This window comes from Quercus lobata, unplaced genomic scaffold (assembly GCF_001633185.2).
Source record: "Quercus lobata isolate SW786 unplaced genomic scaffold, ValleyOak3.0 Primary Assembly Scq3eQI_1853, whole genome shotgun sequence".
In the NCBI taxonomy this organism is placed as follows: Eukaryota; Viridiplantae; Streptophyta; class Magnoliopsida; order Fagales; family Fagaceae; genus Quercus; species Quercus lobata.
The window spans coordinates 1-13,395 of NW_022154906.1; the positions used below are offsets into that span (position 1 = coordinate 1).

General features: G+C 36.6%; 1 protein-coding gene across 1 annotated transcript; it reads right to left on the bottom strand.

The window, feature by feature from the left end:
* Positions 1-5,077: 5,077 nt before the first annotated feature.
* LOC115973587 lies at positions 5,078-6,379 on the bottom strand. Its single transcript, XM_031093857.1, has 4 exons — positions 6,283-6,379; positions 5,675-5,969; positions 5,512-5,583; positions 5,078-5,420 (listed from the first exon to the last, which is right to left on the bottom strand). The coding sequence occupies exons 2-4, from the start codon at positions 5,960-5,962 to the stop codon at positions 5,145-5,147; spliced, it is 636 nt and encodes a 211-aa protein (XP_030949717.1). The 5' UTR covers positions 5,963-5,969; positions 6,283-6,379; the 3' UTR covers positions 5,078-5,144.
* Between the last annotated feature and the right edge of the window lie 7,016 nt (positions 6,380-13,395).

The window sequence follows — 13,395 nt, forward strand, 5'->3', positions numbered from 1 at the left end:
TAGTACTCCATTCTTCACCACCAAATTGAAGGTTGTAATTAAGCCCATAAGAACTAGTTTAGTAGCTAGCAAATCCCAAAATATGTCTATCAATTCTTGCGTTGAAAGAAGATCTGTCCTTAGATGATGGAAATGGAATTTCCAATGTCTCCCAATGGTTGCCTCCAAGAGAGACAATTCCCATTACCTAGCAAATTGTAAATTTTCTTTAATTTTGAACTTTGGATATTATTTGCGAAAATAGTTCTTTCATATGAAGGGATTCATCACAATCCATGTCCGACATAATTCACTTGGTGGAGGCACATATTTCATAAAAAAAAATATACATGTCAATAATTCTTTGGCTTACACAAATTAATTGTGATTGTTTGTGCTTTTTTAGATATATGTGTACATTTTAACTTTTTTCAAAAATACTATTTAATAAAGCATTATATATATAAACTTTATTTTTTGGGAAATAAAGAATGACAAGATTTACTATTTATTCTTAAATTTTTTTTATTGTTTTTTTTAAAGAAATATAGAAATTTGTGTGATATATATATATATATATATATATCCCATCCGATAATCTTGAACACAGAATGTGTGTTAGCAAAATCATGATGGACAAAAAAAGATCAAAAAATAGAGTGCACCGATCATGCAGTTCGCGACCTCGTCACGGCCTGGCTGGTCATAAAATGGTTGCGACTTGCCTAGTCCGCACTCTAATCTGATTTTTCTGTCATGTGTTACTCGTGGGCTGTGTAAGTCGTTGAGGTTGCGAGTTGTCCTAGAATGCAATTTTCACAATAGTAAGAGACTCGAGTACTTTCTATCCCAAACACAATTAAGACTAGAAAAATATATTAAAAATGAATAAAAATACATATAAAATTATCACAAAGTAAAACCAATTAAAATAAGGATTTTACAAAAAACATAACTACAAAAAGTTTGTTAGAAAAAGAAAGGTTTTGGACCTTTGGTGTGCTGCCACATATAATTGTATATATATTACTAAGTAACTAGGTTGGTTAGCAATTTTAAGGGTTGATATTCAAAAGAAATAACTTTTTTTAGTGAAACATAGGAATTTTAATATTTACACACACAAACATTATATAGCGAGGTGGTATCTTGATTCTTGAGTACCAACTTAAAAGTACCATAATACCCATAAAAATTTCCCATAGTAGTTAAACACTCTCATATGCATCAAAATATTCTCATACACGTCATATATTATATCATCACACTTTCATCAAAAAGGTAAAAATAGAATTGGGTTTAGGTGAGCATGGGAGCAAACTCCCCACATTTGTGGACCTAATGTGGTCTTGGGTTTTATTTTAAAATTTTCAAAACCTAAATTCCATATTAAGCAAAGCATTTTGACATGTGCTCACAATAAATTTTGGAAGTGAAAATCCTATTGAAACTCGAACAAATAAAAAAACCAAATAAAAAAAGAAAAGAAAAGAAAATCTATATCCTTTTATGAAACAAAAGTGGTAATTACGAGGCAAAAAATCCAAAAAATCAGCTTTAAAATGATCCAACTTCCAACTTTGTTTGAGTGAGGTTGAAATCCTTTGAAAATTGAAAGTCTACCATAATCTTTGTACCATGAAAAGTAACATTATCACTTCCTACATTATAGTACGTGACAGTTTGTGAGAGACAAAGAAAAACTTGAAAATATGCAAAATGTGAACTTTGCTTGACAAAACTTTTCTTGAAACTGAAAATGGTGAAACTACTAAATCTTTCTTGAAAAGGAATTATTAACCAAACAAATCAATTGTAAAAAAACCAAATTTAAGGTATATAAGCTACAAAGAATCAATCAACCAAACAAATCAATTGTAGATAACCAAATTTAAGGTATATAAGCTACTTGTAATTTTATTATGAGTATTTGATAATTCTTTTACATCTCATGAGCTCCTAATTCTCTATTTTATTAAATATATAAAAACATTGAACAAAATTTGTGTAAATACTTTTTTTTTAAGAAAAATAAATAGCTAGCAATTTAAATATGGAAACAGGATTAAGGTAGTTACCAAATGCACGTTGAGGAAAAAAAAAACTCATGGACATGTTATTAAATATATAAAAACATTGAACCAAATTTGTGTAAATACTATTTTTATAAAAAAACTTATTTTAAACCATAAGTCTATATATCGTATGATACGATATGATTCATACTATATGCACCTATATATCAAACAATTCATGAGCACTTATAATACATCTTTATGATACGAAATTTTTTGTACACAATACGATACATATCACGTATCAGACGATACTGATAACTATGGCATGGAGTACTTTGAAGCAATCAAGCGAAAATCGATTCACTTTTACAGTTAAATCTAAAAATGAGTATCGAGATTTGGTTTGGTTCTGCAATGAGAGAAGCTAAAAGAGAGAACCAAACAAAGTCTCAAGGTATCAAACCTGTACAAGCTCAAAGACTTGAAAAGGAATGAAGAGAATTTCAAGTTTGCATAAACGACAAGTTTTTTGTAGTCTTATTACTATATACGACTTGTAGCTTTATATAATCTATTCTAGTTATTAAGTAGTGTGCTAGACACGTGAGGCACTATACACCGTAGCTTGGTTTTTTCACTGCAACAAACTCTCTTACTTTTCTTTTTTTCATAAAACAAACTCTCTCTCTTACTTTGTTCTTATTAATAAGAGAACATCATTGTGTTTCTATTTAGCTTCTCTCTCTTGAAATCAAATTAGACAAAGAAATGAAATCAACTTAACATTATTATTATTATTATTATTATTATTATTATTATTATTAAAAGTCCAAAAAAATCGAATTTGGATATCCAAGGGTAAAAATCCAGGTATGTATGGGTAACGGGTACTTAATGGGTATTGAGATTTGGGATTCATGGGTAAAAGTTTAGTCTCAGGTTCGGGTATACTCGACCCAAACCTGATCCATGGCCTATTGTGCTGTGCTTATGATACACCTACACTACATCCAAAATCTTCACATAACTCTTACTTTCCCTCCAACATCAAAACATCTCATTTCCTTCATCTTCTTCGATTGTTTTTCCATCTCTCTTTCCAAGCCTCTTGGTCCCTCAAGGCAACAGACCCACCTGTTCTAGCCTCAATCTCAGGTGAGTCTCCTTGATTCATACTCGCAATTCCAACTATATCTGGTGTTGAGTTGTTTGGGTTTTATTGTTAAATTTTTTGGGGTTTGATGGCTTGTTCCACTCTTTTTTTATGGGCATTTTCTTCTTTGTTGTTGTTGTTTTAATTTTTTTGGGTATTTTTTGGGTTCTGATGTTTATGCTATTTACTAGGTTTATGATATTTTCTTGATTTCTGATGTTTGAGCTATTTTCTGGGTTTATACCTTATTTTATGAGATAAGAGCTTCAAATATCAAGACCGAACCCTTAAAATTAAATTCTAAAGCCACAATATCACATTACTAACAAAATAACATGGTAAGTGGTACTAGTTGATAGCAACTATAAGGTTGGACCAAGGCGAGTTGGTAGCCGGGTTCTATAGTGACCTATTGCTAGGGGGTTCAATCCCCTGCACTTACCTAGCAAAAAAAACTATAAGGTTGGACCAAGGCAAGTAGAGGAAAATCCTGAAGCTCAAGGAGATTACTAGAGATTTGATGTTGGGTTCAGGTAGGAATATTCATCTTTGGCATGATTGGTGGCATCTAGATGGTCTCTTATGTAGGAAGTAGGATGCAGCCAGCTCTTCTGATGCTCTTTTGTCCAGTGTGTTGCGAGAGGGTAATTGGATTTGAAGCAAATTGTTCCTTATTGATTTCATTGTGGAAGATAAGACCAATTTAGAACCCTTCCAAATCTGGTTCTTACTCTTGTGTAGAAACTTTGGAGGCTATTAGAGAGAAAAAATATAAGGTTAGTTGGTGGAGATCGACATGGTATTCAAAAGCCATACTAAAGCATGCATGCTTTCATTGGTTGGCTGGTCATGTTGAATAGATTGTCAACCCAGGAAAGAATGCTTAAATGAGGCTTTAATGGAGATAGCAGAAGTAAAATTGAAAACATAGAGCACCTCTTCTTTGATTGCTTTTTTCTAGAAGATTATGGAGGACTCTCATGAGTTGGTGTTTGGTGAAGCACCCTAGCTTTTGTTGGGATGAGATCATGGCTTGGGGTGAAAGACATGCCAAAAGCAAGAGCCTTAGATTCAATGTATTCCGCTTAGCCTTATGGTCTGCTGTATATCACATTTGGCAGCAAAGAAATGGTGTGCTTCATCAAGGGAGAATTTATGTTGAAAAAAAAATATCCTTCACTTGATCAAATGGGAAGTTAGAAGGAGAATTGAAGGGAATGGCTATTTTGCTAATTCTGTCCAAAACAAAGTTTTGTTTTGTTTATGGGGATTTTCTTTAGATGTTCTTAAGTCCTCTTCTTCTTAATTCCTTCCCCTTGTTGTGGCTTAACTGATTGTTTTCCTTGCATGAGTTAGTTTTGGTGTTCATTGGTGTTCTAGTTTTGCTATTAGGGTGTTGTTACTTGAACTTTGTACTCTTTTCATTTGACGCAATACAATCTTTTGTGACCCAATTTACTCTACTGCACTGCAGATCGAGATTTGTGACCCAAATGCATAGCTTTTGTGAGTTTCAAAAACAGATGCATACATGTGCTCCATATCAAAACTCAAAACAACTAGTAAAAAATCTGTTTTTTTTTTTATTATTATTTTTTTTTTATTATATAACAGGAGTGAAAAATCCGTGAATGGATGATTCAGGTGGGATTTTCAATAGAGACCTTTTTCTGATTCAAAGAGAGACCTTTCTCTCAGCAAGTCATGGGAGAAACCCATAAACCCTACCGCAACAAACATGGCATAGAGGTAGTAACAAACAACAACGCTAAAAATTAAGATCACCCAAAGAAAAAACACAACGAATTTATCCCCCTAAAAATTAGATATACACCTAATAATCAGATTCAGATAAATTAGAGGAATATATGCAAGAGAGAGTCGCTAATAATTTTGATTATATAAAATTTGCAATATTGGTTAATACAATCAATTACGATCACCACCCAACCATCAAGCACTTCATAAGTGCAAACTCGGAGGACCAAAGTCGCTTACCATTCATAAGTGCACATGGGACGGCGATATTCTTCATCATTGGTACGGCAATATTCTTCATCATACACAGAGTCACGATTAGGGCTAACTAGTCGGCAACTCTGGGGCCACACTTTCTTATAGACAGCATCCTTGAACACGAAAGCTTCAAAGGTTTTCAGGGTGTACTCAGCAGCAGCTCTGGGCTTGGCCTCAAATTGAATTTTAAAACTTACACCAGCGGCAAGAAATAGTTTCATCTTCACAAGTCTCACAAATTCAAAATCCGTGCCCTACACCAACCAGTTTGTTCAAATTGAATATTAATAAGTATATAGACAGATAGACAGATAGAGAGAAAGATGGAGATAAGAAGAAACAAACCTTAACTTGGTTGTAGCGGTCTAACAGCATCTCTCCATAGACAGAACATTCATATCGTTCCTCCTCAGAAATCTGAGGATCAAGCAAGTTTAATTAACAAAAAAAAAAGCCTTCTATTCTTCTTTTCCTAATAAAAAAGAAAAGACCCACACATTGCACATACCTCTGTCTCTGAGAACCATTTTGGCACATGGAATGGGTCTAGCTCTATGATCTGAGGCTGAGGCTGAAGGTTGGAGTCGATGGTAGGGGAAGGGGTAGGAATAGGGGTAGGGCTAGGGCGAGGAATTTTAGAAGGGTGAGAGAGTTTGACTTTGAGGAGGGGATCAGAACTCCACTCAAACCCGGGACCAATATCAGGTTCGCCATCTTCATCTTCATCTTCATATTTAGAAATGAAGTCATCGTAGTCTGAAAACAATACATCCTCATAGTCCTCATTTGCCATCATTCAATCTCTGAAAAAAAAGGGTCATTATAAACATCCACAAACAGAGGGGCAAGGAGCTCGGTAACATACATACATTGAATCATCCATGTTTTGATACTAACCACATGTTTTTATTCGTATTTGGGACGGTAGAGAGATACCAAACCCGAACCCACATAGGATCCACAAACCAATTGTATTGTGTAACCACAAACAAAACCCTAATTTTTCAAGCCCACAAGCAGGAAATCCAATCCATACAGAAGCACAAAGAGGGAAATTGAGAAATTGAAGACAAAATATAGAATAACGGTGGGCCAGAGAGAAAGAGAGAGACATACCAAACCAAAGAGATTCTTGACAGAGAAAGAAACCTAGCGCCGCTTCTGATCTAAGAACACGCTTGTAACAGAGAGCTTGTGTTGTGTGTGTAAAATGTAAAATATACCAAATAGAACTACAGAAGAGCTTGAAACGGGCCGGAGCCCAATTGAGGTCGGGTAAAAATTCAACCGCCTTTAATTGAAGGGTGAGAAGTTACGGGCCTTATGGCGCCATTAAGCTTTTTTTATTCCAATGTACCAAAAAATAATAATAATAACATTTTTTGGTTTTTTATATTTTAATGAATATAAAATTTGATAATTGTAAGGACTCAATTTGTAACGATTCCAAACTGATATTGGGTTCGTACGTTAAAGACCCAAACAATAAAATTTATAGAGCGTGGGCTGAAAGGCTAGGCCTTGATCACCGGACAGTGGTTAGTCATGGTTTTCTGTAGCAATTTGCACAAGGGTGAATCTGGCATGTCTAGTAAGACCTTCTTCCGATGCGACCTAAGTGGCTCCGGTCCTTAGACCTCATTCAAGGAGTTTCATGTTCTTATTATTCTTCTTTTTTAGGGTTCCATGGTCAGGGAGACGATTTGTCCCCCCCCCCTCCCTGAATTGCTTCTCTTTCCCTTTTATATTAGCATTTACCCTTCCTCCAATGTCCACGTGTAGGTTCAGTTTTCTAGGACTGATACTTGTCCCATCAGCCCATACCCAAAGTGGTTGAGGATGGTTGTAAAAGTTGAAAAGTATTGCTCTGTCAGGCGCAGAGTATTTAATTGCAGTAATGGCAGTCTTTCCTTTGTCCTTTGTCGCCATATTGTCTAGGGGTCCTTTCTCCATCAATGTGGAGGTGTTTGGCTTTTCTCTAAACTATTCCTATACCGTACTTGCCCTTTCTTTCAGGGGCGCTTTGGGATGTCGAGAATAGAATCATCCTTGGCTATATCTTTAGGCCATTTGGACTTTCACTGTATGTCCTTGGCAATATCCCTCCTCGGCTCGGGCCTTGGGCCCTAACGCAAAGTGGGTCGGGGTCACAAGTTCTCTGGCCCTACAATAGCCCCTTAAAATCCTGCTGTCCGGCCCCTCGGACGGAGAGGAGGGTTTTGGTGACGTCGGGCCTATGTCACGGCTTGCCAAGCCTCGTCCTTCATCAATGCCGGTGCCTCTTCATTTGCTTGGGACATGCTCCTGGTCATGAGACATCCCTTAGCTTTACTCACGCCGCGTTCTTGCCGCTTCGGTGCACGAGGCGCATCTTTAATAAGTTTCCTTTACGAGGCGACGCAAATCCAACAGTTTGAAGATGGCATTGGGAGTTGAGTGCGACTTATCTCGTTTGTAACTTTTCTTGGAAATCTGTACAGATTAAATGCCACCAGACTTGCCTTCCATATAAGAAGCAAGGTAGGAGGTCATTTCCTTTACGTACAGACCCCTCAATCTTTTCAAATTCCATAACCACCGGCTGTGCTCAAAGTCCTCACTGCCAGTGGGATTAAGCTTTAGGGAGTGATATGGTTAAGGCGAAGATGGGGGTGAAGGGACCACACCCTCTCTAGAAACACTAGGTCTCTCCGAGACTCAAGATGGCGGTCAGGGTAAGGGAGACAGAGACTCAAGACATTTCTCCCCCTTGATAAGGCGGGAAAGAAGCGTCCTCTTCCTTCAGCCAAAATCCGAAGCAGGTGTTGGTCGCATCAAATTTTTGGTGCGATAGCACTGGGGTTTCTCATCGTCGGTACCATCCGCTTTCTCTCGAGCGCTGCTAATATGGCACTTGCCTGATGGGAGTCAGAGCTGGTACGGAGACTAGGCATCCCTGCTTCCTCCTCTCTTCCTTTGCTGGTGCCTCCTTTTGCCTCCGCTTTTTCTTCTCTTCCATCACTAGGGACATCCTGGTGTTTCTGCTTCTTCTTCTGCTTCTTCTCCCCTTCCATCAAAAGGGCCATCCTAACACGCTTAGTCACCACAAGAGTAGAATTTTGAAGGATTTATCGTTCCCTTGTATCTTTTTCCTTTTTGCTTTTCTTTTTGCTTTTGTAGTTAGCTTCTGGTATAGGCTTGCTTAAGCCCCTCGTTGTACGCTGTACTATTTCTTTGTATTAATAAAAGATGACTTTATTTTATTCTAAGTATTCTTTCTTTTCTGCAATAGTTATATTGTGAATAGATGTGCTATTTTTTTTTTTTTATTCTGAACGGTACTTAGGGCCGAAACCCTTGTTAACAAAAAGCTATTATTTTGAACTTATTGAGACTAACAGACACAATAATGCCCACCTAAAAAAGGTTATACATATAAGACTAACCGAGATAACGGCTGAAAGCTCTGTATTGCGTATGAGGCGATCATCTGAGGATGGGTAACCCAAAATGAACTATCCGAGAGGGTCGTCGAGTACTAGGGTGCTTTGCCACGTTCCTAACAACATTCATAGCCTTAACCATTTTTGGCATCCGGTCCGAGGATCAAGGTATGACTGTACCGGACCTAAACACTCGTTTGCATTAGTTCCCTTAAAATTGGGGATCCGAGGATAGGTCGGGACTTCCATTCTGTCTGGGACTTAATCCATTTTCTAATGACTAATCTCCCCATAGGTCTGAGTCCGAGGACCATGCAATACCTTGGTTTAGTCCAAAACTTGGATTTTCTTTAAGTAGTTGGTTTCCCCATGGGTTTGAGTCTGAGGACCATGCAATACCTTGGTTCTGTCCAAAACTTGGATTTTCTTTAAGAAGTTGGTTTCCCCATAGGTTTGAGTCCGATGACCATGCAATACCTTGGTTCTGTCCAAAACTTAGAATTTCTTTAAGTTTAAGTAGTTGGTTTCCCAATAGGTTTGAGTCCGAGAACCATGCAATACCTTGGTTCTGTCCAAAACTTAGAATTTTTTTAAGTAGTTGGTTTCCCCATAGGTTTGAATCCGAGGACCATGCAATACCTTGGTTCTGTCCAAAACTTAGAATTTTCTTTAAATAATTGGTTTCCCCATAGGTTTGAATCCAAGGACTATGCAATACCTTGGTTCTGTCCAAAACTTAGAATTTCTTTAAGTAGTTGGTTTCCCCATAGGTTTGAGTCCGAGGACCATGCAATACCTTGGTTCTGTCCAAAACTTAGAATTTTCTTTAAATAGTTGGTTTCCCCATAGGTTTGAGTCCGAGGACCATGCAATACCTTGGTTCTATCCAAAACTTAGAATTTTCTTTAAGTAGTTGGTTTCCCCATAGGATTGAATCCGAGGACCATGCAATACCTTGGTTCTGTCCAAAACTTAGAATTTTCTTTAAGTAGTTTCTGGGGCTAGCCCCTCGGCCTAGGTGTGGGGCGTTGACCTGACGTTGGAAGCCCCTAGAACTGTCCGCGCCACTGGCGCTTCGAAGCGTAGCCCCTAGTGGAACTTTATATTAGGGCAACAACAACGGGCTGCTGGAAATGATGAAGGGGCTTTCGCAGGCCCTTGTTTGACAGGAGCTCGATCCACCGCCTGTGCCAATGCACAAGCCTTTCCCACAAACGGCGCCAATTGTAAGGACTCAATTTGTAACGATCCCAAACTGATATTGGGTTCGTACGTTAAAGGCCCAAACAATAAAATTTGTAGAGCGTGAGCTAAAAGGCTAGGCCTTGGTCACCGGACATTAGTTAGTCATGGTTTCTGTAGCAATTTGCACAAGGGTGAATCTGGCATGTCTAGTAAGACCTTCTTCCGATGCAACCTGAGTGCCTCCGGTCCTTAGACCTCGTCCGAGGAGTTTCATGTTCTTATTATTCTTCTTTTTTAGGGTTCCATGGTCTGGGAGACGATTTGTCCCCCCCTCCCTGAATTGCTTCTCTTTCCTTTTTATACTAGCCTTTACCCTTCCTCCAACGTCCACGTGTAAGTTCAGCTTTCCAGGGCTGATACTTATCCTATCAACCCATACCCAAAGTGGTTGGGGGTAGTTGTAAAAACTGAATAGCATTGCTCTGTCAGGCGCAGAGTATTTAATTACAGTAATGGCAGCCTTTCCTTTGTCCTTTGTCGCCATATTGTCCAGGGGTCCTTTCTCCATCAATGTGAAGGTGTTCGGCTTTTCCATAAACTGTTCCTATACCGTACTTGCCCTTTCTTTCAAGGGCGCTTTGGGATGCCGAGGACAGAATCATCATCGACTATATCTCTAGGCCATTTGGACTTTCACTGTATGTCCTCGGCAATATCCCTCCTCGGCTCGGGCCTTGGGCCCTAACGCAAAGTGGGCCGAGGTCACAAGTTCTCTAACCCTACAATAATTATGATGATTTTTAAAAATGATTTATTACTAGCTTTTAATACAAAATTAGGGTCTCCTCTATTAATAGTTTCACACTTGCCAACATATGTTATATCAGTATCGGTAATGTTTTTTTTATATTCAGAAGTGAAGTCATCGTAGTTTGTTATGTGTGTATTTTTTTAAAAAAAAGTGATGACGTGTTGTCTAATTAGTGGGGCCTATAGTTTTTAAAATATTTACAATAATTCCATTGAGCAACGTTGTTTGAAAACTGAAAGCTGGTAAGAGGAGTTTTCTAAATTCAGTGTTTAAACACCTTGAAATTGAATTAAGCAACATAACTCAAACACTCCAGTAAAAAACACTCTTACCTAAAGCTTTTTTTTTTTTTTTTTTTTCACAGTTTTCAATGTTTAAACACTAAAAACTGTTATTCAAACACCCTAACCAAACAAGACCTAAAGGCCCGTTTGGTTGGAGATTTCTAGTATTGTCGTTTAAAATAATGTGAAAACTATGGTTTAAAATGTATTGAGAAAAAACATGTTTATAGTATTCATAAAGTAAAAAAAGTGTTTTGGTACCATGTTTTAAATAACTCGTTTCAATGTGTGAAGAACGTAATTGTGTGTTTGGTATGTGTGGTGTGTGTGTGTGTATGTGTGTGTGTGTGGTTTTTTTAATGACAAGCATAGTACAATTTAATTTTTTTTATTTAAGGGAGAGAGAAGTCAGTTTATGTGTTGTCTAATCAAGTGGGCTCCATGATTTTCAACATATTTACAAAAGGGGTCATGCTAACATGCCATTGAACAATGTGTTTGAAAACTAAAAACTAGTAAGAGGAGTTTTCTAAATTCAGTGTTTTAATACTCTAAACTAAAAATTCAGGTGTTTTTTTTTTTTTTTTTGAGACAACCAATGCATATAAATTACTACTAGAGGTTTCTATTTAACCCAAAAAAAAAAAACTACTAGAGGTTTTCGTCAAAGCAATGCCTTTTTCCTAAATAATAATTAAAAAGAATCGCGGAAAGAATTCAAAAGAAACTATTGTTGCCAAAGGTGATGTTTTATGCTTCCACAATTGCAAGCCACAAACTTTAATCAAATACCCACAATGTTGCAACTTGCAAGTCACGGACCCTAATCAAACAATAAATCTAGGATAAAACTCACAAATGATCCTAAGGTTTAGGCTAGCTAATACTAAGTATTATTAAGACTTTTTAAAAATATCAAATTTTCTCCCTAAGGCTCTATTTGGTTAAAGGATGAAAAATATTAAAAAGATGAAAAAAAAAAAATAGATGGATGAAAAACTCATTTATTTAGTTGAGAATAAAATAAAATAATAGAAAATGTAGTTTATAAATTTATCATGGGTATGTATCATGAATTTTTGGCGTTGTTTGGTTTGATATTTTTCTTTTTTCTTTTTTCTTTTTTGCTTGAGTATGAAAATCATTGAGTATTGTTAGTTTTTATCATGGGTATGTATCATGAATTTCTTTTGTTGTTTGGTTTGATATTTTTCTTTAGTTTTTTTTTTTTTTTTTTGAAAATCATTGAGTATTGTTAGGTTTTTATCATCGGTATGTATCATGAATTTCTTTTGTTGTTTGGTTTGATATTTGTCTTTAATTTTTTTTGCTTCAATATGAAATAATGATTAATATATTTAAGATGTATTCTTGGTATATTTGTATTGTTAGGTTTTAAATGATTATATTGTTGTTATGTTTGATATTTTTATTTATATTTTTGTTAGAGCTGATTTGAAATTTTGTAATGGGGGTGAGTTTTGTCTTTAGATTTTTTTTTTTTTTTTTTTTTTGAGCATGAAATGATAATGATTGTGTGTTTGTATGTGATGTGGGGTGAGTATATGCAAATGTGGGGTGACAAGTTGTAATTTTTGAACTTTGAGTAGATAAAAAAGGTATATTTTCTCCAACAAAGGACTAAAATTAAATCCTCAGTAACCTAGTAGGCCAATGTTACTGTAATTGTTAAAAAAAAGCACTAAATCAGAGTAAATTTTGTCCATAAAACAACTAAAAATTAAATCCTCAGCAACCCAACAAGTATATATATATATATATATATATCTCCAATTTCTCTATTTTTAGTAACATATTTACCATAACTGACCAAATCAAACTTAGATCAAAGTAAATTTTGATCAACAAAGCACTAAAATTAAATCCTCAGCAAATATAAACAAACCCAGAAACATAATTTGATTCCACATACCAATTCAATCTCAAAAAACAATAAAGCTTCTATCTTTTTTAACAGTTCTATTAGAAATTCAATACAGAAACCAAAATAGAAAAAAAAAAAACGAACTGAAACCAAAGTTTGTTTGACTTTTCCCACTGTTTCTCAGCAACCAAACGATGAAACACACTTTGCATTTTGCATAAAGGGACTCACCTTTTTTTTTTTTTTTAGAGACCACGTAGACTAAAGGAACTCAAAACTCTGTGATGACTGAGACTGGAGACTGGAGACTGAGTGAAAGTAGAGGGTGACAGGGTGTTTGTGTGAGGGTGACTAAGAGAGGTGTGACAGTGGGTCGGTGAGTGAGAGAGTGAGAGGATGAGTGAGAGGATGAGAGGGTGAGTGAGAGTGGGTCGGGGTTGGGGTCAGTGAGGCTGAGAGAGTGAGAGAGTCCGACCGATGAGGCTGAAAGAGTGAGAGGGTGAGTGAGAGTGGGTCGGGATCGATGAGGCTAAGAGAGTGAGAGGGTAAGTAAGAGTGGAGAGACAGAGTGTGTTAAATTTTAAAAAAGCCCTATCAGAAATCGAGTCTTAGAAACTCGGTTTCCAAGTGGCTTCTACGTGG